Raw genomic sequence first — 24,709 nt, 5'->3', positions numbered from 1 at the left:
AATTGTTTAAAGGAAGAAAATAATTACACTTTTACAGTTGGGCGCCGGCGTAGTTGCTGATGCACACTGCGCAGAAGCTGATTTTTGTATAGGTTCCTTGAACCAACCAACTTTTAGGGGTTGAGGCTACAGTGCTAGATGAAGCGGGTAGTAAAATTGGCGCGGTCGACGGTTTTTCGAAAAGCATTTCTTATCACATAAATGCATGTGGTGTCTAATGACAAGGGAACTAAACTATGAAGCGAGAGCATTCAGGTTCGATTCTCGGTCGTGTCAGACTATTTTTAACGTTTTCTCAGCCTCGGCTGAACCCCCCCGCCCCCCAAATAAAGGCGCATAAATAAATTAAATATTTTTCTAATTTTCTCAAAAACGAATTGACCGATTTTAAAAAATCAAACGTCAAAATAAAGGACTTGGAAAGACCTTTCAAATACGCTATTATTCGATACCACTTGTCACTTAAAAATAAAGGCAAAATAAAATTAAAAATAAAATAAATAAAAATTTAAAATTATTAAAGGAATGACCCTGGGGGGCAGAGAGTGGAGTAGTTTGCCACCAAGTCAAATCTCGAATCGGATAGTTTGCAAGTGGGAATGTCTATTCACCAAAAAGCTATGCTAAAAATACTACAATAAACATAATTTGTCCTCGGAGATCCTCAATGGCCACGCTCACGCATTACTTAAAAGAACGATTATGTTGCATAAAATTATATTAGATGGAAGACAGTCGATACTTGTGCTTAGATTTATAGTAACAATTTTGATAACCCTATTACAATAACCGCCACAATAATTTATAAAAGATCAATTGTTTTTAAACACAGATAGAATCTCCTCGTACGACTTATGTAAAGCTGCTACGAAATCAGGCCCATTTGCTTGTTGTAAATATGTAGTAACCAACACACCCAACGCATCCTTCTTAATTTCGTAACTAAAAAATTAACAGGATGTAGGTACATAAACTTAAACACGCACAAACACGCTTACGCAATTCCAAAACCGTCTGGAACCACTGGCCCAAATGCTCCTAAGGTTATGACGGGTGAAGATAATGTGCTAGTAGATATAATGTTGTAATTTAGGGCTTTGTACGCATCGTCCTCGTAAAGATCAATTTTCTCTTTTGCGTATAGTTTCAGAGCGAACAGGTGTCTGTCAAATCCCTGGCCCATTGCGGCATTTTTTGTTAGCTGTCCGTGAACTTTTGAGCATTCCGCTATCAATTTGAGCAATTCCTGATTTGATAATGACTTGTTGGAATTAATTGCTAAAGCGAAATTCTATAAGCAAGTTAATGTAGTTATGTGCGCCGGTACTAATTAGAAAATACCTTAGTAGCCATTGTGCATGGGCGAATGGTTTCGGTTCGGCCATATCTGAAGGCAGCTGTGCTACATGATTCGTATGATCCCACGAATTTTCCATGCAGCTTATGGTATGCGACCTGTAATATTATTTGTATATTATATTGGAGAATAGTGTACCAATGTGCTTTATCACATGCTCTAATCCTAATTGTTAGAATTATCTCAGCATTCGGCAAGTCTAGCGTGCATTAGGCCCTCATTTAAGCTCATATTTGATTTGCATAATGGTACCATAATACCAAATTCAAAGAGCAAATGTACTGTGAGCGATTACAGTCTAAGCACTAAGTAGAAGCAATTAATTCATGATTTAATTCCATATGAGGCTGTGACGTTAATATTTTGCATTAGTTACTGTAACGAATCTCATGTACAGAAAATTTGATAGTGTAGCAAAATGCCTAATCTAAAAATAGACACGCAATTATAACCATGTGTGCGTGAATGTGTGTTTTACGCATTGCAAGGAAATTAATTATTTCATTTATTCTCTATTCGTTACCAATGTTAAATGACGAAAACCTCAACTACATTCTGTGGCCGGTCCGTGCAGAGCACAGCTGGGGGCAATAATTTCTATTTGGATTGACAGAACGCATCTAAAAACCTGGTGCACTAACCATAAGGTATTTATGAACAATTGCAGTTTTGCCGCTTTCCGCAATATGGCAATTTGTTGTTGTTTGGCTCGTCGTATATTTGAACTAGCGTCGTAATGTATTTCATAAAAAAAATATTGAACAGAATTTTATGCTCAAGCACCATTTAATGTTGTATATTTTATGTTAAGGCGATTTCACCAACTACTTGTGATTTGCATTAAGTTGGCATTTCTTTAATATATTAACGCATTGTAGTTCGCTTTATTGTACAGGGTGTTTATAAAAACAGAATTAATTTTCTTTAGACACCCGACGATCATTCGTTAGACAAACACCATTTACTAATATGTTATTCTATTGCAGCAAAGATACCTTACAGAAAATAAGAACCGTTTCGTAATTTATTATTACTTATCCCTTAAGAGATCAAAAGAGGTTTACTGACGGACAGCTAGCCGGCGCATATTACATATAATTACATAACAAGAACCACTCCCAATCTAATAAGTTGTATGAAGAATAACCAGAGGTAGGAGAAAGAAAAATTATTTGTATTTGTGTGGGGCTTTAATGTTAGGACCGTTATAGTACCACAATCTGTTTCTGCGAAAAAACAGGCGTTTATTAAAATTTGTTTCTGATTGGCTGCTTACTTATGAAATCTTAAAGAAAATTTTTAAGGTGGAAGAGAAGTGATTTCTTTAAATGCCAGAAGATAACGAAACACAAGGCTTCTGCGGTGGTGGACATTTGAAATGTAACTATTTTGCCGTACACGCTTTATATCTTTTTTTTTAGCAATCAGTCCTGTTTGAATAGCAGTTCGTCGTTACTAAAGTTCTGTAGAAGGAAGTTTAATGTGCTAAGAGATTTAATTTACGAAGTCACCAAGTGAGTTATTAAAGTTCGTGAAAAATCCGTATTCGGAAAAAATAATAGCTCCGAGTTGTGTGTTGATCAAGCAGCTTTTTGTACAGCGAGGCAGTGTATAACCTTCCTTTTTTACCAAAAATCGACTACACCAAAATTTCTCGGGAAAACACTTTTTCTTATTAATTTTGGTGCGTGGAATCCAAAACAATTCGTACTTTTTCGATCAGACTTCTCAATCAAAAGTTATAGACTAGAAACCAATTTCGAAAGAAAATTCAAAGGGCTGTAACTTTTGAAGTAGTAGCCCAATCTTGGAACTGTTTGAAATTATGGATTCTACAGGCCACATTCTATAAGAAAATTTTTTTTCTCGGTCGATCTGAGACAATTTTTTTTTCGGGCCTCACAAAAAGGCAGTGTATAACCTTCCTTTTTTACCAAAAATCGACTGGTACGTAGAATCCAAAACAATTCGTACTTTTTCGATCAGATTTCTCAATAAAAAGTTATAGACTAGAAACTAATTTCGAAAGAAAATTCGAAGGGCTGTAACTTTTGAACTAGTAGCCCAATCTTGGAACTGTTTGAAATTATGGATTCTACAGGCCACATTCTATAAGAAAATTTTTTTTCCGGGTCGATCTGAGACAATTTTTTTTCGGGGCTCAAAAAAAGGCAGTGTATAACCTTCCTTTTTTACCAAAAATCGACTGCACCAAAATTTCTCGGGAAAACACTTTTCTTATTAATTTTGGTGCGTAGAATCCAAAACAATTCGTACTTTTTCGATCAGACTTCTCAATCAAAAGTTATAGACTAGAAACCAATTTCGAAAGAAAATTCAAAGGGCTGTAACTTTTGAACTAGTAGCCCAATCTTGGAACTGTTTGAAATTATGGATTCTACAGGCCACATTCTATAAGAAAAATTTTTTTCCGGGTCGATCTGAGACAATTTTTTTGAGGGTCTCAAAAAAAGGCAGTGTACAACCTTCCTTTTTTACCAAAAATCCACTGCACCAAAATTTCTCAGGAAAACACTTTTTCTTATTCATTTTGGTGCGTAGAATCCAAAACAATTCGTACTTTTTCGATCAGACTTCTCAATCGAAAGTTATAGACTAGAAACCAATTTCGAAAGAAAATTCAAAGTCCGAAAATTCACAAGATTCAATAATCAAATTCAACAAAGCCAGTTCGTGTTATCAAGATTGGATGTAATAGGAACGAAGTGAAGTTTTTGAAGCCGTCAGCGACCAGTTTATTGGATTATTAAAAAACTGTAAGAAAAGATTATCTATCGATCGCTTGCATGCGTTGCATTTGTAAAGCAGGCTCTGAAAGCCTCTCTCTTTCAGCATTGTCAATTTGTGTGTAGACCGGATAAATGTTATTTTATTTGTCAATGAGCATTTACGACCCCAGAGTTATACTAGATTTTAAATGTAAGAAGTGGTGAACGAGACATATCTATTGGTAACGTCAAGACGAATATCTCGAGAATGGAGTGTCGTAGGAGAGTACTCCTAAAAAAAGTTTGCACGAGACATATCTGCTGGCGAAGTGAAAATATCTCGAAAATAAGACAATAGTCGGAGAATTTTTGTAAGGGCTAGATTCTTCTTGAATTATGCACATTTTGAAAGTTTACCAAGTTTATGTAAATATAGAGTTAATTTTTTGGCCGTAATCAGTAACAAGTTCCTCTTAATTAGAGGTGGTAATTCACGCACAGAAAAAGATAAAATATGTGCATACGCATGCAGTAAACGAGTGTAAAATATGCAAATCAGATTTGATACATATGCGAAATCATATCTTGCCTAATTTGCAATGAAACAGAATACATCATATACACAACACTCATCTTTTATGTATGTAAATGTGTATTACAGGACTAGCAAATTGAAAAATAGATTTAATTATAATAAATTACAAATCTCTTATTTTGCTAAATAAGTAACATCCTGTTTATTGGAGCGAAATTAATTGGTAATTATTGTTATGGTTGGCTTAACAAGTGAATAACATAATTATGACATTAGTCAAGTGCATTTCTCATCTTTTTATGGGAAAATCATAATATGGTTTATTCTGGAAATCGCTAAAACTTATTAACACTTCAAATCCGGACGTCATGTTCGGATGACAGCGCATTTTGCCAAGTTCCCAAAGCAATTGCCCAATAATTAATCAAGTACGCAAGTTAGTTATTCCGCATTAAGGCAATGCATTTTGCAGATTCTGCAACGGAATTATTGAATAAAAGAAGATTCTGCCTTACCAACTAAACCGAAATGAGAGTATGAAGAAAACTGCAGTACATCAAAAAAGCAATGTGTTTTGCAGTTTCCCCGATGAAATTGGTAAAAGAATAACGATTTTGATTTACCAATTTACCTAAAATTAGAGTATGACAGGATCTCAAAATCTAGATTCTGTGCATCAATGTGTTTCGCCGTTTCCCCGACGAAATTAATGAGTAACCAGAAAATATTACTCTACCAACTTAACCAAAATGAGTTTAAACGTTTTTCTAGTACATATAAAGTAAATGGTAAAGAATTGGTGTAAAATTGAAACAGAGTCGTCGTACGCTGCCTATTGCATGCAACGAAACGCGGTAGCACACAGTATTCAAAACCGAATAGGTATATATTACACCGAAAAAATACCAAGAACTTTTACCAACATATACGATGAGTTTGACTAAAAAGAAACTATCGATATATTGGTGATTTTCTGAGCCGAATCAAATTTCTTTTCGCATTTTATAAAATTCCAATGTTACTTAATAACTAAAAATAAATAAAACAGATTTCTCTGATGAAACACTGCGCGTGTATAATTGGTTTCTGTAAAATAAACTTTTGGTGTGAATCTTAAATATATAAAAATTGGTTACATTTACTATTTCAACCAGCCATGATACGTGTGGAGTGTTTAAATTTGTGCTATTATGTATCTATTGGTTATTTCATTATTATTTATATTGTTACAGGGAGGTATTCTAATATATTTGGATATTGGGGGGGAAAGAACTTAGACTTTTGAAATTGTCATACCTCTGATTGTACATCATATTATCACAAATTGCAGCTGTGAAAAATGTGCAATTATTACACTATACACAATGTAGATATACCTATTTGTAGTAACCTTGCACAAGTTAAAAGAAATATATTGTCTTTACTAGAATAGTAAAACGTTTAAATCTTACATAATTTATCTTTGAGATATATTATGCAATATTACTCTGTACTTGGCATTGGCCGTTGGTTAATAAACTCGTTATTATATGACCCATATGATCATCAATTACCTTTGTTTCTGTAACAATATTTATCATGCAACACCTATTAAAGAAGTAGATGATGGTACTATGCAGGTGCATAAAGTGAATTAGAAATAACATAATTTTTGTGAAAACAAACAGAAAGAAGCTACAAGAACCTTCGCTGTAATAATATACGAACTTGAAAGCCCAGCTGCATTATAGCGTCAGGACTCAAAGAAAACTTCTTGCAGATATCCTTTCCCAGCCCCTCCAATTGCACCGTATTTACATCTAAAGAATTGCACACTTTCTCATAGTCCTTGCTTGCTTGCGCTATCGCGCTTTTAAGGGCATCATCCAAATGAAATTCTGTAATACAAGATGGCATTATAATACCACGACCAATTAATAATTACCAAGTTTATTCAGACTTTCACTTGCCGCATTGGACTCCATCCCAGGATGTACTTGAGGATTTGCCTGAAAATCCTTGTAAATGTCTTGCAAAAATCGAAGCACGGCCACACCATCGCCCCACGAATGCTCGAAATTGATTCCACTCGAACTATTCTCCGTGACAATTAACGAGAGCGATTTGTCAAACCATCTGAAAGCAAAACACGTTATGATCTCATTTTCTAGCTTAGAAATACCGATTCTTGCCGTCACTATGTAAAAATTGCCTACAAACGTTAATGGGATCCTTGTTACACGCACCGTCCAAGCATACATTAAATAATGCACCATCTATGTAGCTCAATGACTTTTCATTCCCCAAACTGACCAGTTGCAGACGAAGTTTGGCCCAATCATTTCGATCCAAAGTTGTTAAAACACCAATAGGAAACTCGGCCGGCGACACTCTGCTGTCCAAAATCGACTTTATACTACCCAATATTTCGTTTGCCGGCTTAATATTATTCGAATTGTCCAACACATCAACCACGTAAAAATTACCCCTATACTGCACAACAATATGCTTTCCACTTTTATTCATTTCGATTTTGTCCCTACCTACTTGAGGAAATCTTGTAGTGTTAAATAAATTATAATACTGAGACATGTCCAACGGATAGGCATTGAATAACAAGTAGGACGCGTACCAAGAGAGTGCTGATGGTACTTTAGAACAAACCGAACGAAATAACTTTGTGTCCGATTTTTTCGGATCCATATGATAGACCTCTGGCTCGAGTAAATCCCCGTTGAGCGATTTATAAAACCGTAAGCTACTTATTATTAAATTAACAGCCTTTAAAAGCTGATTGTTATATTCGGGCCTGTTATCATCCACATAAACGAGCGCAGGATTATAATTAAGTGGCAGAGGCTTACGGTCTCTTAAATACATATCAAACCAAGGCTGAGAGATATAACTAGAATTTTTATTATTTGCATTGTGCGTCATTAGCAATTCTTGTAGATGTTTACCCGGTCCCTCTCGAAATTCACCGACATACTTTTTCGTGCGCTGGAATGATTCATTGGAGAGGAGCGGTTCTTGCGAGTTTAGATACCGTTCGCAGGTCTGTTCTAATTTGGGAATCGGTAGTCGGGGTAGCGACTTTTGAAAATGCATGGAAGGTATTTGACTTCGTTGCAAATACTGATAATCGCTGCTTTGGTGGGAAAATCTGCCACCAACTTTGGATAGTCTGTTGGGTAATTTTGAAGAGAACATTCTAACAGCCGGAGACTAAACTGTGACACTTTACGGTGCACACCTAAACTACACAGTAACCAGTAACACAGACAACACAGTACAGGTATCAAAAATAATTTGTAAGCTCCTACAATTTACAAAGGGAAGTGGCAGTGCAAAGTTCAGGTAATTTGTCATTGAGGTTATGATTATAATAAACAAACAGTCAGAGTCATCTAGACAGCAACGTGACAAGCGCCTGCGTAAACCGCGCGGTTTGAAAAATACAATAATTTCATGCACAAGGGGTTGAAGTATTTTTCCCTTCTAAAATTAAAATTTAGTTTATATACGTAAACCTGTAGGTTTTTAAATTGCATTGACTATTATTTTTCTAATGGTGAATCTTCCAAAACCGAAGATACGCAATTAACAAAGAGGAAAAGTTTTTTTGCAAATTGTTGCTCCCCATAGAGGGTTTATAATGACACCAATCCCTCATCTAATGATATACTAATTAGTTAATTTTCAGTTCTTGTTATTGAAACTTGAAACTTTGACATATGCCTGGCGTCGCCGCCTCTCCCAGGATTTAGTCAACTGTCGTGGGGATGCGTCCCTGGTAGGCACTATCAGGAACGTTCCTCCACTACTTTGTTGCCATCGCGCTGAGCCGCGACATATGCCAAACAATGTGGTGGATTTTGCGGATTGGGGGGGTTGTGGGGGGCGGCTAACTGGGTGTTATCCGACCCGTACGGCCACAGCTTCGCCACTGGTATTCTGCCTTAGAGGGAACTCTGCTTTCTAGTGATAGCTTTTGCTCCGGGCGTTCATTGGCTTCCGATGTTCCTATGCTTTGGTCTCGTTCATTTCCCTGATTTTCCTCGTGTTAGGCCCTTTTTATTGTTGTCCTCCCCCTGCGTTATCTTCTGTCCCCTTTAACTCCCCCCCTTGGCTACTTGTCCTTGTGTCTGATTCTTCTTCCACCTCTAGTATTTTTCTGCTTTCTTTCTTCCTTTGATGTTTGTCTCAACTCTTCTCTTTCCATCTTCCCATGGTAATCCCCGAGACCTCTACCGTTTGGTTTATGGTGGTGTTCCATGTGTGGCAGGGTGTGCCTACCTTCCATTCCGAGGTACATAGAATCTTGGCAGCTCGTTATGATATGGTCTTTGTTCCTCCTGTTGGTATGTCCCCAGTGTCTCATCTGCATCAGTCTCCTGGTAATCGTCTTTCTCTCTAGTAGTTCTCTTCTATGATTTCTTGTAAGGTTGCTGTTTTCCATCAGTATCCTGAGTGCCTTTCACTTCGCCCTCCTCAATGTTCGTCTGTTGCTCCTTGTTAGCCCTGAAGTGCTAATTCCGTATAAGATTGTCGGTGCTATGATCGTGTTGTAAATCCTCATTTTCAAGCTGTCCGGTATTTTCTTCTCTCGTAAGAAGTTCCAGATTGCGTGTGTGATTCTGAATGCGTTGGTTATTCTGTCTTTCACTGCGTTGTGCCTGCTGAGGGTGCTGCTGGCCACGCGTTTATGGTTCTGTTGATTAGGAATTTGGGTAGTCCCAGCATCGCCCGCGCTGTCGTTGGTATGTATTTCTGTTTCCCCCTTGTTTCCTCCTTTTGTATTTTCTGATGTGCTTATACCATTACATTTGCGCATTCCTCTTCATTGGTCTGAGTTTGTCGATGTTCTTCGCGACCTCGACGAATTCCTTGATTTCGTGTTGCTCATAGGCTCTGTTTTCTTCTCCATGGCTTCCCTTAGCTCCTTCTTTGTTTCAGGTTAGTGTGGGTTTTGGCCCGCTTCATGTTCGGTCACATGAGCGGTTTCTGTTTCCCTAGTGTTTTCCTTGTTGCTTCTTTGACCGTTTCGCCGATCCTGTTCCAATATGGTATGCCTTCCCCCTCTTTGCTTCCAATCTCTTACTACTCCTTTCGGTCCTCCTTCCTTTTCTTCTCCCCTGACAGAAGTTTCACATCCTACTCTTCGGTTTCCCCGCTGTGCTTCTTGTCCTTTCCTTTCTGTTCTCTTTTTCCCCCCTCCCCCTTCTTTACTTTCCCCTTTACCATTTTGTGGTCCGATCCTACTGTTTTTGCCCATATGTCTGCTGTGTTCGTGATGCTTATTTCCTTTGATTTCGTCCTTATTATGTGGTCAATCAGCGATTCAATGTTTCCCCTCCTACATGTTACCATTTTGACTTTGGACGAATATGTTTTCTACCCTCAGTCCATTTAGGTGTACCATGTTCCTAAAGGTCGCTGCCGTTCCCTTCCTCCTCTTCACGCCCGTCCGTCCAATCTGCCTAGTTGCGCATTGAGGTCGCCTAATATGATACCCAGTTTCTTTCAGCACTTTTTCTGTTGTTTCCTTCGATTTTTGAGTTCCGCCTGCCCTCTTTTTGTCCGAGGGGATGTGGCATCCTATGATTGTTAGTCTTCCTATTTTCATCTTGATTTGGGCCATGGATATACTCTTGCTTTTCTTCAAATTTCTCCACTTCAATGCCTCGATGCCTCTTGATTACGATTTTCGTAACCCTGCTGGTTCTCTCCTTCTTCCCTCTACCTATCCGTCTACGTCTCCTATCAATTGTGGGTAGAAATCTTCCAGGTTTTCCCTGATGTATGCGTTGATTTTTTTAAATCCTTTGGTTAATTTCCTGTGAGGCTCTGATGTCACTGGCAACCTCAGTTGGTGCGCCATCGCTCCAAACCGGCAGTCCCCATCCTTATTTATACTGATGCGTTCTAGGAAGTATTCTTTTGATCGCACTTCTATTTGGTCCATGATTTGATCGCTGTTACTTGTCATTAAGGTCTTAATCCTGGTTTGAGTGGTAGGTGCTGTTTATTGATCGCTAAAAGAGATACCTAGGAGAGATAATTTAGTTAAGTTGTCACCGAGGCGTGCCCCTTCACAGTCTGGCCGCCCCGTATATTCTATTGTGTGTGGGAGACTCTAAACTAAAGGTACTAATGAGAGCAAAAGGTGTAAAAAACACAGGAAAAAAAAAGCCGCTGAAATTTGGTAAGACAGGGTTTCCTTTTTTTGTCAATCATGCCTCTATTAGATCGAAATTTGAGAGCTTAAATATTGTAATTTATGGCTATAGCTTCTTTATATGTCTCCGGTTGACAAGTTTATATTTCCTTTCCCAAGGGTCAATTTGTTCCACCCCGCTTCGAAGTAGGTATATTCAATGTAGCTCCCAGTGACTTGGGCCGCTCTATTCTATATTTTCTCCTTTGTTCAATTTTAATTTAAATTTAGCCTTAATTCTAAGTAAGTGAGTAAGTAAGCAAGCAAGCACTTATCTTAACTTTACGCCCTTTTTTGTTCTGTTGATTGGAGGTTCCTGCCTTGTCTTCTCACGATTTAATTAGCCCCGCGCGTTATGTATAGCTTGAGATTAAACTTAAAACTGTAAAAATTCGTAAAATCCCAACCAGTGAACCGATTTCGATCAAATAAGCACTAAACAATTACAAATTTTTGTGCGCTCCCGACGAAACAAGACAAACATTTTTAAACCTATATACAATCACAAAACCACTAAAATCAGCCGGAGCTGTCTCAAAACACGTCCGTTCGCCATGAAAGACGAACTTCTCTCCCCTTTCAGTTCTCGTTATTGTAACAAAAATTCGGCAATAAATAAATCCAATTAGCCAAATATATTCGCCGGAGCTTGCGAACATTTCTGGAAGGCCGTTGGTTATTCCTGCTGGTAGTAGTTACACTCAACCAGAGGGTGCATTACAGATATTGGGGCATTGCAGCGATGGCTCTGAACATGACTGAGAGTTGGAGCATCTCCAAAGTGCAGTCATCTCAAGGCTTGGGCTTGATAATGTCACCATTTACTAGAGCATCAGGTACCACCTAGCAACATACTGGAGCGATAGGCACTGAAATGCGTGGGGTGACTTGAGTGACACTATGGGGCGAACGACTCCAATCATGGAGGCAGTATAAAGGATCCAAAAGGTAGGCCGATGTCTGTATGTACGTAAGTCCCACCCTCCACTCGAAATCCAGAATCTAAACTGTCGTATAAAAGGCAGAATTCATCGACTATTCCAACCCTCTCAGAAAATGGTCCGGTGTGTAACGGGAGTCCGCTAAAGCATTTTAAATTTTACAAATTTTTTTATATGTGTAAAATGTGTATTTCATACGGATAGTGGAGCGCGTTTAGAATGGTTTTGTGAACTGAAGGCGAGTCAGCAAATTTGCTTTTATTCCGTATGGGCACAGATTAACTACTATGACCTTCTACAGAGGCACCTCTAAAAAGCATTATGCGCGTCACTCTGTAATTGGGCGCAATCCTTTTGAGGACCCAGAACAAGAGAGGGATAATAAATAAATAAAATAAATAAATAAATAAATAAATAAATAAATAAATAAATAAATAAATAAATAAATAAATAAATAAATAAATAATAAAATAATAATAAATAAATAAATATAATAAATAAATAAAATAAATAAATAAATAAATAAATAAATAAATAAATAAATAAATAAATAAATAAATAAATAAATAAATAAATAAATAAATAAATAAATAAATAAATAATAAATAAATAAATAAATAAATAAATAAATAAATAAATAAATAAATAAATAAATAAATAAATAAATAAATAAATAAATAAATAAATAAATAAATAAATACTATCTGATGTGGTATCGGCAATGCAGGTCGGCAAGAGATAGGATAAGAAAGTTATCGCAGTTTTGCGGATTGATACGAACTTGTAGTTGCATACCCACCAGTGTGATATATTTTCTGATAAACCTAGAGATGGGGTATCTCTCCCTGAAATCGATCGCTAATAGAAAATTGAATTGAATAAATTTTTACATCTATTTCTGTGTATTCCCCAAGGGCCGAACAAATAAAAAGCTACCTACAATACATTTTAAAATTTATCGTTAGCGCCGCTACAGGTAAGTTCAGAGATGACGTAACAATTTATTTAGGTACGTAAAATCTCGATTCTGAAGCAAGTTAATCGCCGTTGAAACTCTTATAGTGTCGAGCAAAACGAAAAAGTAGCTCGTTTCGTGGCGAGGAATTAACATTGTTAATCGCGAAGTTTTTTCATTTGCCGCAATAAAAGAAGCTACACATACCAAAACGCTTACCTTACCCTAGGTGAATTTTACACTACGACGGAATCTCCCAATTTCTGGTAGATATATGTAGAGAAACAAAAGAAAGAATTTTCCATTATATATATTCAACCATTTAGTAAAACCTTGTTTTTATTATCGACTAGATTGAGTAGATAGTTATTTCCTGTCTTAAAAGAGATTGATTGGAATCAGATTTCCTGGGTCAATCCATTTCATCCGTTCTTAAGTTATATAACGTAGAGCACTAAGAGGAGCTACAAAATAAAATTACTCCACCAGTGCTGCTAATTAATTTCGGTGCTGAAACCCTAAATGAGGGTAAAAATTTGATCCACAGTAGTGAAAGTAATCAAGCTCAAAGGCTATGGATCGTCTGGCATCTCCCTCAAAAGCAATATGGATCTACGCAGCACTTCAGATCCTCTATCATACAAAAATAGCAAATAAAACTTGAAAGACGGTCTCCTCATTTTTTATATTGGATTTTGCGTAGAATAAGTCCTCACCCGACGTAAACTTAAGAATAAAAAAGCTGCAAGTGTTGAAGTGCGATGGAGATTTTATTTGATTAAAGCTGGTGAAGAACCTTAACACATGTGAAAAATAGAGTATGATAAAGCTATGCGCACTTTAAAAGCATTCGTTCATATTTGTAGAATTTAGAACCTAATTAGAATTATAAATGACAGCTTATGTCAATTAGGCCAATTAAAGGTTTAGTTGCTACGTAATTGGACACGCGTAACTCATTTAAAATTCATGACAGCAGCACCATCTCGCGACACGCAGAATGATACTTGTTATCATTGAATTTATAACTATCTATAAATTCAATGCTTGTTATATTCAGAAACATGGTATAGAAAGTAATCGTGATTCCCAACTGTGTTCTGCTGTGCAGAGTATTTCCCATTATCAACAGTTCAATTAGAATTCGCTAGAGGGATCCAAAATCAAAATCTCCATGAAATTGAGTTGAAACACTTTTCCCTCAAAAGCTCAAGTTTTAGCGAAGAAAACCATTAACCACTTAATATTTTCCTTAATTGCCGAGCGGTTTAAAATAGAGCGGTTTTAACAAAGGGATGAGTTGCTCCCTTCTATTGGTTAAATTGAATTACGTAAAGGATTTAAGGCGCGTAGGTTGCATATTTTAAAGAAAATATAATATGAAGTAAATCAGGATGTGAGCAGGTGGAACTAAGGGAAAAGCTCAAGAAAGGGGAACGAAAAAACGATAAATTAAAATGTGTCACGGCCCACGTTGAGCTGCGGATTTTAGTTGTATGGAATTTAAAAACGTGGGAGATTTTCCAGGACCTGAAAATCACAGATATATCCATTGCTTAGGACAATTGTGCACTGAGAAATTCAATAAACACCCCTAGGGAGAAAATATAGACGTTTCGATGTCATTCGAAATGGCTGCAAGTCCAAGGTGACAGAAAATGAATAAACGATATTGACGGGGATTTTACACAATTTAATTTCTCAATTTAATCGAAACGCCTATTTTGCTTCAAGATACCTTTCGTAATAAGCTAACATTTAATGTGATTAAAACTTTCACAATGTGCCGTATTTAAGTAAATAGGATTTTGTATTAGTCTTTGTCGACGACAGATCCATTTGTAGCAACGTTTCGCAATTTGTTTTACCCTTGAAATACCGTAACGCGGATAATAATATAATTTCCCGTACAGAAGGGTCGAAATTCGGAAAATCTGTCGCCTGTCTGTCCTATTCGCCTTGTTTCATTCTAATACATACATTTTTCGCCTATTTTGGGGAGAGTTAAAAATGAAGTGATGTATACAGAAATTATTGTGTATAAAAGTAGTAATAATAATAATGAAGTTTACTGAGTTGTGGTAATTCACAACCCAAGAGGGGTTAATTCAGGCTAAAGCTACCAAGATTAGTCCGTCTATTCTACCACTCAATTAGAGTGGACAAGAACATTTAATTCGTCAAATTAGCAAAGACCTGTAATAAAAAATATAAGAAATATCTCACCATTAGTGATATGAAAAGCAAAAATAACTAGATTACATAGTACGAGAAAACAGTAAGTACAAGGAGCTGATAAGGGAGTGACGCCGAAAATCCTAATGGAGGGAACAAAAAATATGAAGATGCGAAGTTCTGATGCGGAAATGAGGAGACAGGATAGGAGAAGTGGAGGAAAGAAGAAGAAAGAAAATGCAGAATTTGTGGAAAGGAAGATAGAGATTATATGTAGAGTATAATTATGCTATGGGAATAGCGCAAGGGAAATGATATACTGGAAAAGAAGGAAAGAGTAGAGAAATGAATGAGAAAAAAATACATACATTTTTGTTTTGTTTTGTAATTAATTTATTGCAGAAAGTAGTTGCGGCTGTTACATTCTAGGGTGCCTAGTTATTACCTAGTAAGTACATATACTTAAATTTGTAGGGTTAATATTGAGGAAAAATTTTATCGTCAGCTAGCTCATGATTATTAAAATTGTTGTAATTACTCTATTTAGGAATGTGGACGTTCCTTTTCCTGAAAATAAAAACAATCAGCGCTCCTAATCAACCACTTGCTTTCAGTTCTCAAGAAAACAGAAAAAACGTCGAAATAATTACATATATTAAACAATTTTTCAAAAATAAATAAATTCTACTTTCAATTTCCATTATAGAATTGTGCCCCGCTTAAGTAAGTTGCCACCTCTTTAATTTATCTAATAATTTACCTAACTTCCTGTTATACGATAACAATTACTATCCTATATTTTAAAATCTTTTACCCTTAAAGGCACGGTAATCGGTTGAACATATAAATATAAAACAGATGCGATTTGTTAGGAAATTGAGGCGGATGCGGTGGAAAGACAATTGAAATAGAGAGATCCTTGAAGTTTGTGGTCGAAAGTAAAGAGTTGTGTTTTTTTGAAGTTTGTTGTATTTATCACCTGGATTGTTTTCAACAGTATTAAGTACCTCTGGCTTCCTGAGCATCTGATTCGATCATGGTCTGCTTGGTTAGCGTAATTTAAAAGTTCGAAAACGCGGTTTCGGTTTCACGTGTAGGTAATTTCTGCCGAACTAAACAAATTGAAAAAACACCCTTCGACGTGCACTCTGTCGTGTCCTTCAATGAAAAACTAATTCCCAGCTGTACTTTTGGTCGGCGGTCGATTTAATTAACTTTTTTAACAGCACAACGTGATTCTCGCATAGTTCCACGCTTAATTTCTTCCGAACTTTCCTAAAAAGGCTGCCAATCGATTTCGCTAATTGGATTCATTTAATTTCAGCAATACAGTACGACACGCAGTACTCTTCGCAGGGTTATTCTTTTCCGCTTCCACACGCTAATGTAGAAAATGGAAAAAATGTGGGATGTAAAATACCGTTATGTTTTCTATAACAAAGGCATAAATTTGGACGAATCTAAGCTACCACAGCAATACTGCAATTAGGGACAAATCACTTTACTTTGAACTTCGTCCTCGTCTTTCATCTTTGAAAAGGTTTTGAATATTAAAAAGGTGGAAACATTGTAAGCAATTTATCTGGAATCGGAGAAACGCACATTTTTGTCGCACAGGAATCCAGCAACATCAATATTTGTTGTTCCAAGTCATCAGAAATACAAATAAAAGGCGTGCTTATATGACTATAATTGCTACTTACACAAAAAAATGGTGGCCACTAATATAAATAAAAGAAAAACAAAATATTAGTTACCGCGTACTTAAAAAGAGAAAGTCGTAAAAGTGAGGTTTCTCATTGATTTTAGCGGCACCGCGCGTGCAAGCACGATGCTGTACTAACAAAAGAAAATGTACAAATTATTTTCTGCTTCGCAAATTGTTTGAAATAATTTTAATTTACGTGAATACCTACAACTTTATATAACTATGCGGAGTGCTCAATTAATATAACTTTGGAATCTTTTTCTATACCTTGAAACGCTCCTTTCTTACTCTAAAGTCAAGAATTATTGATTTTTTATCCCATCAGAAAAAGATGCGCATCTAATTTGTAACTAAAACGGAAATAAAGATGAGCTTTAAAGCTTCTATAAACAAAGTGATTTGGTGCAAATTCCCATCGAAAACATGTAAATGTAATGTATGCCCAAAATATGTCTTTAGATTTTCGGTTTTCGGAGTATTTGTGAGCGTTGGAACAGAAAAACATTGCAGTGTAACTTCCCTTTCAAATTAACATTTCCAAAACGAATGGGCCAGCATATAAAGAAGACCACCGGACCTTGAAATGCTTTAAAACAAACTAGCCTTTTAATTAGTAAGCTTAAAATTCCGTGAGTAAAAACTAGATAAATGGAAATCTAAAAAAAGTTTTGCGGTACCCCTTAAACACCAATTTTATTTCCTCTGAATACAAGACAAATATTATTTACAGTATCTTTCTAATTTTTTCGGTCTTAATTTGATGTTCCATTAAACTCCATAGTTGTATTTTTTAAAGCTTTTGTTATGGTACGTTGGCAAGTAGTTTTTTAGTAGGGCCCTGACTTTTAAATTACGTTGAGAAATTAATTTAGGCGTCGTAGTCAGATTTACTATGCGGAAATGGTTAAGGTTGCAGGAAAGTCAGACAATGTATACATCATTTAAATAATTTTTTACTACAAAAGGGAAGTTCTCAGAATTAATGGAACGTATGAATTAATAAATTTTCTGACACTTTTCGAGATATTCGCTCTTAGAAGATTTGGCATCACTAATTGATATATTTGTACCAAACATACCAATCGCCCTTTGTGGCTACCCTCCTCCGACCCTTCGCTCTAGAGATATTAGAACGAATGACGTTAAGGAGTCGAGGAGGACAGTGGTCGGTAGCAACTTTCGTTGAGACATTTCATTATACCGTGAAATATAAAATTAATTTCTAACCCCCACCCCCTCTCTCCGACTCCTACTCTTAAAAAGGAGTCGCATGAAAGTTATAGTTTGTAGAACCAATTCCTTTCGATGAGACGTTCGATGAGAAAACCATGCACATGCGGTTACACGTTACAGTTTCCTCGTGGGTACAAACAATACATATATAACAGTCTTACTTACTTTGTAATAGCATTATGTATTATGTATTATGTATACATATACAATGCTAATACCAAGCACGCCCAATATGATAAAAATACCTGTTAAATATTGATTAACATTTCCAGCAAGCATCCACGAGAACCCACCCAAAAGATGTAAATAAACTTTACGTAAAACACACACAAATATGTACTTGATTTGGCGGTGACTCGTTATTAAGTTATTAAGTTGACAAAAATTTGCACTACGAATTGTACAAACATTTCTAAACAGTCAAGCAAAAATGTGCATACAAATTCTCTAAAAGTACGAAATGAACTAGAACCTGCAAGGTTCTCTGCTAATAACAATTTATCTGAAGCTTTCAAATCTCGCCTCAGAAGTTTCTAGTCGTCACCGGAAAGTTATGGGAACAAACAAAAACACTTAGCTGCTCATGGGTTCTTTCGACCAATCCAAGACGGCTCTCAAGACTTTGATGATGGTACGATTATATTACTAGAACGGCTGGACTGCCCGATCTTTCCTTAATAGTGGTCGGACAGCTTCTTCACACAGGTGGCTACCCAATCAATTACACAGCTTCTGTCACCGAGATTCCACCATTTAAATCCTCATGCGGTACGATAGAACAAAAACCCCTTCCGACGAATCCTCCCCGAACAAGAATCGCTACAAATAATCCTCACATGCAACCATTAAAACAATCAGACACAAAGTGGGAATAATCCTTACCTTCAGGAAGAAGTGGATGGCAGCAATTAAACTAACTAAGCACGACTCTCCGTAAGTAGCAGAAAAAATTACGGCGTAACCCCAAAATCCAACATATCGATGGTCATCCTTTCGTCAAACGGCATCAAAACATCCCCAAACTGCTTTCTGCAAGCCAAACCAAGCGGATGTCCCGATTTTTAATCAATTTCCATCACGAAACAACGTTCAAGTGACAAGCAAAATTACAAAAAATTCCTTCTACAGACTTGACCAAAATCGCTACTTTAAAATCAAATCTAACCGTTACAGCATATTTTCATTCGAATGGGACCCTCACCACAGGCAACGGCCATAAACAAAAAATTGAGTCTACCGCGGATCACAAATGTGAAGAACAGCCAAAGTGTTATTTTAAAACGAAACTATCCTTAAAAAACTGAAACTGGAAAAATCGCCTACAGCGTCATGAAAAGCCTTCCGACGCTGCATACTACTTGCTCGAATACCCAAACAAGAAGTGTTGGAACTAAAAAGGTTTTCCCTATGTTACAATGAATTTTTGTAATGCAGCGCGGGTGGGCGTTAATCAAATTTTGCTTTTTACATCTTAAAATACATGAAATATAATACAAATCAAAGGGCTCGAGTTAAAAAACCTTCATTAAATAATGAAGGCCTGTTTTAACCACACATAACCACGTTTCCTGGTTGGTGTTAGGCCGACAAAAGTCTCACGAGAATACCAAATCAAAGAGATAGAAAATCGTCAAATCTGGTATACTTTCCTTCTCTAGACAGGATGCAACCACGGATGGTGCCCTTTGATTAGCAGACGTGCTTCTTTGCAGTACAAATATTCTTTCCTCGTCCCCATAGATGTACCTAACCACTAAAAAAGAAAAAAATTAAAATTTTCTGATTTACAATTATAAAATATGAATGGATGCAACACATTAATTTTCCGACGGTAGGTCATACTTTGGTGTAAGCAAGCAACAAATACTTTCCACCTTCTTGGTAAATTTAAGGGAAAGCCTCAAAAATCTATTAAGCTTATCAAAATAGGATCACGTCTATAAAGTCCTTAAAGGATTTTACGTCTCTAAATTCTAGTTGGTACAAAATCTGTTCCTCTGAATAGCTACTTATTATGTAACAATCACATCGTTTCGAAATTGAACTATAAACCCTTGTAAAAAAGGGAGATTAAATTAGGATAAAAGGTTTCATTACTGTAAAATCCCTAAAACTTGCTTCTCAATTAATTTGGTTGTTGCGAATTGCAATCACGAAACAAGTTGAAGAAAAAAGCGAAATCTTGTTTGCAAATGGAAACTTAATCAAACACTCTTGTCTTTAGCTTTCAACGGTACCTATACAGCAGAAAGGGTTTAGTTTTAACCGTAATATATTGATACAGTCTAAATGGACTTTTCGTTTGCTTTCCGTGTTGTGAATGAAATGAGTAACAAAATAAAATACGCGCTTTTTGTATTCGGCTCCAATAAATTTAAAATTTCTTTTATTCTCGATTTCTGGGTTTATGAGAAAACTGGCTTTTGCCGAATTTATTATACATAAGCTAATCGATAGTGTTCGCATTATTGGGTAGCGTCCCCATTTCGTAATAAGAATTTTGTGAATGAAGAGTGCAACAGCTATCGACGTTCAATACTATTTTCCACCCACGCACTTCTACATCTGCCCTCCCTTTCACATTCATCGCTGAAATACGAACGCGAACGCTTTTTAGTATGAGGAAGTGTTCGCGTCGTTTCTTCGGATGCGTGCCTAATTAATATTAATAGTGGTAACTTAATCTTCCACTCAAAAATGCTATAATTCATGCCGTTTTGCAATCAACTAGTTAACTTTAATTACAAAATTTAATTCAACAGCGGCGGCGCTCCCATAAAACACTTTTCGCGTTTTTATAGCCTAATTTCCAACGGTACGTCCTTTTAATTTTATTCCCAGTTATGAAATAGAAGCGAATTAAATTATAAATGTAATCCAATGATCTACAGTACAGAGATAAATAGTGTTTTCGGTTATCTCGTATTGCAGAAACACGTCCCCTCTATAACACTTACAACAGTAAGCTGTATAAATCGAGCAAGCACTTTCTCAAATAATTTAGTGCAAATTGAGGAAATAACACAACCACCTTCAACCAGTTTTGTGGTCGATTATTAATGACGTCGTAAAACAAATAACCATTTCTTAGATTAATGGCATCGAACTAAAACATGGCACTTTAAGCTGCTTCCTTATTTCTTCCCTCAAGCGCGACCTGCACGATCGTAATTAGGGAATGCAATACCGGGATTGCGGGATCCCGAAATACCGGGATCCCGCAGCGTTTTTCGAGATTAATCCCGCACATAAATGGAGCGGGATCCCGCGGGATTTGCGAGACTGAGGAATTTGTCGACCAAGGGGACGACGACTCTGTTTACTTTGTTAATGAAACTGATAACGGCGCATTATTTTTTAAATAATTGTTAAACTTTTTTCGTTAAAAATGTACTATGATTTTTGAGGCACTTTAGAAGACTTTTTGTGCCTTACAGGTAAGATTTTTTTGAGTTCTAAGTTAGGCCGAAGGTACTTGTTTGTTAAATATTGTGATAATTAGCGATTTATTTTAATACAGAAGTTAACCGCACAGAATTGCTTATTTGCCAATTTATTTAAAATTTTGCGAGATCGCGCAAATTCCGGGATCCCGCGGGATTAACATCTAACAATCCCACAAATACCGGGATTGAGATTTTGCTGCGGGATTGCATTCCCTACTAGAAACCAATTTCGAAAGAAAATTCAAAGGGCTGTAACTTTTGAACTAGTAGCCCAATCTTGGAACTGTTTGAAATTATGGATTCTACAGGCCACATTCTATAAGAAAATTTTTTTTCCGGGTCGATCTGAGACAATTATTTTTTTCGGGCCTCAAAAAAAGGCAGTGTACAACCTTCCTTTTTTACCAAAAATCGACTGCACCAAAATTTCTCGGGAAAACACTTTTTCTTATTAATTTTGGTGCGTAGAATCCAAAACAATTCGTACTTTTTCGATCAGACTTCTCAATCAAAAGTTATAGACTAGAAACCAATTTCGAAAGAAAATTCAAAGGGCTGTAACTTTTGAACTAGTAGCCCAATCTAGGAACTGTTTGAAATTATGGATTCTACAGGCCACATTCTATAAGAAAATTTTTTCCGGGTCGATCTGAGACAATTTTTTTGAGGGCCTCAAAAAAAGGCAGTGTATAACCTTCCTTTTTTACCAAAAATCGACTGCACCAAAATTTCTCGGGAAAACACTTTTTCTTATTAATTTTGGTGCGTAGAATCGAAAACAATTCGTACTTTTTCGATCAGACTTCTCAATCAAAAGTTATAGACTAGAAACCAATTTCGAAAGAAAATTCAAAGGGCTGTAACTTTTGAACTAGTAGCCCAATCTTGGAACTGTTTGAAATTATGGATTCTACAGGCCACATTCTATAAGAAAATGTTTTTTCAGAGTCGTACTCAAATGTCACCATTTAGAGCTAAATTCTTGTCGTTTATCCATCTATCCATAATTACCGTATAATTCCTGTACAAAAAAATATAAAACTGCACAGGAAATGCTACCCAAGAATTGCATTACTTCTAGTTCTTTTGGTTAATGTAATTAGGGGAGGCTCCTGTCGAGTAATTACATTAATATGCCTCGGTTGCTGGTCGGTTAATATCCTTCTTCTGGCCTCAAGGGTAAAGGCATCGAGAATATTTTACTTTCTCGATGGGTAAAGGTAAACCGATAAATAATAATTCAGTAATCTTTACGAAAATTTAATGGTTCTGATTTTTCTTAAAGCATTGCGTTTGCTGTAAACGAACACATATTGATAAATGGGGTTGAGGCGAAACGATGCTGTAAAGTAAACGATTAAACCACATTCACCCACAAGAATCATTGGTAGGAAATATTCAAACTTTGAAATACCGCCAGGGGCGAAAAGACTTCTACTTCGGTACTAAAAATAGACGTCTTTAAACGAACTCTCCTTGCGGTTATTTTATTACAATGACTCATTTCAATCACCTCATTCCGAATATACATACGTAAAGCAGTATTTATCATCCTATTCTATTTACACGTCAAGTAAAATTGCATACTTAACCGCGATTATTATACTTTCTAATCCCCTTTCCTTATTTTATTCAATTAATTACCACATTAAATATCCAAATATGTGCTTTCCACCTAAGCCGAACCTATTGTTCTACGACCATGCACATTTGTACAGTTATAAAGAAATCATATATTGAAACATTATAAGTATGTAAATTTTGAATTTTCATCGATTGATACCGGCATGGCTGCGAAGCTGCTTAACTCGATAAAAAAGAATAGCACTGGTTGGGATGGTATAAACATTACTATTGTGAAATTGTTTTGTCCTACAATTCTTCCTTATCTAACGCATATAATTAACGAATGTATCAATACTAACACATTTCCAACTGCGTGGAAAAAAGCACTTGTCATACCGATTGCAAAAATACCCAACCCAAAAGAATACAAAGATCTTCGTCCCATCAGTATTCTCCCAGTAATGTCAAAAATTTTAGAAAAAATCATTGATTCACAGCTACGCGCGTATTTAAACACTAACCACGCTTTCTTACAAAACCAATCTGGGTTTAGGGCCGGGCATAGCTGTGCCACTGCTATTCTTCATGTCACTGACGAGTGACGATATATTAAGAGCGACTGACCAAGGCAAGGTATCTGTGCTAACACTTCTGGATTTCAGCAAGGCATTTGATACTGTAGACCATGACATTCTGACCTCAATTCTACGTTCTTTTGGCCTATCGCCCAACGCAACTGCTCTAATTCAAACATATTTAAAAGATCGATCGCAATGCGTGCATTTAATGGGTTCGACATCTCCTTATCGAAAACTAACGAGAGGTGTCCCACAAGGGTCAATACTTGCCCCGCTTCTGTTCAATTTGTACTCGTCCTACCTACCTTCCGTCGTAAAAACATGTTCAGTCCACATGTACGCCGATGATTTACAATGTATTACTCTTTTGATAGTGAAAATAGCACTGAAGCTTTAAATCTTATTCAAAGTGATCTAAATGCACTTGCTACAGGCTCCTTACACCATTCATTAGTAATCAACCCCTCAAAATCGATGGCTATATTTTTTGGCAACAAACATAAACTTGAAAGGCTAAAGGAGCACTCAAGGTTATATATCGGTGATCAACAAATAATCATATCAGATGAAGTCAAGAATTTGGGAGTAGTAGTTGATAATACCTTCAGGTATACGAAACTAATAATGAATTTCATTCAACGAGCAATCATCAACCTTAAATTAATCTTTCCCCACAGACACTACCTTACACAATCATTAAAAGCAAATCTTTGTAATTCCTTAGTGCTGAGTCAGTTCAACTACTGTTCCCAAGTTTATGGCTCCGGTATCACACAAAATATTTCGGCCAAAATACAACGTATTCAGAACTGTTGCATTAGATTAATATTTGGAATAAAGAAGTTCCAGCACGTGTCACATAAAGTAAAAGACTTATCTTGGCTCAATATGGCAAACAGAAGACTCTTAAATGCGGCATGCTTGTACCACAAAATAATGCTAGACAAATCCCCGCCATACTTGTATAATAAAATAACGTTCAGATCTGACGTTCATAATCTTAATATTCGATTTAGAGGGAGAATAACGCCACCGATACATCGTACAAGTTTGTTTAGACGATCCTTTACGTAGGTATGACTTTTATAAAATTTATTCCTCTATTTCGGAACCACTGAAATCACTACCACTGTGTACCTTCAAGAAAAGAATGCGCCAGAATCTGCTAGACAGTCAGTTTAAATAATTAAAACGTACAAACATTACCACGTCTGGGTTCACCCAGAATATGTAGGTACACTTTCCACTATAACCACCTGTTATATAACTAATTAATCTTTACATCGCTGC

At 36.4% G+C, this 24,709-nt stretch overlaps 1 protein-coding gene across 1 annotated transcript; it reads right to left on the bottom strand.

Annotated features, from left to right (window-relative positions):
- Positions 1-700: 700 nt before the first annotated feature.
- Positions 701-7,973, bottom strand: LOC116166771 (carnitine O-palmitoyltransferase 2, mitochondrial). The gene is made up of 6 exons (XM_031481880.1): positions 6,783-7,973; positions 6,546-6,736; positions 6,329-6,498; positions 1,342-1,455; positions 999-1,291; positions 701-942 (listed from the first exon to the last, which is right to left on the bottom strand). Exons 1-6 carry the CDS (start codon positions 7,808-7,810, stop codon positions 813-815), a joined length of 1,926 nt encoding a protein of 641 aa, XP_031337740.1. The 5' UTR covers positions 7,811-7,973; the 3' UTR covers positions 701-812.
- Positions 7,974-24,709: the final 16,736 nt, after the last annotated feature.

This window comes from Photinus pyralis, unplaced genomic scaffold (genome assembly GCF_008802855.1).
Source record: "Photinus pyralis isolate 1611_PpyrPB1 unplaced genomic scaffold, Ppyr1.3 Ppyr1.4_LG3b, whole genome shotgun sequence".
Taxonomy (NCBI): Eukaryota; Metazoa; Arthropoda; class Insecta; order Coleoptera; family Lampyridae; genus Photinus; species Photinus pyralis.
Note: the sequence above shows the minus strand (reverse complement) of the source record. Positions and strands in the feature narration are given on the sequence as shown.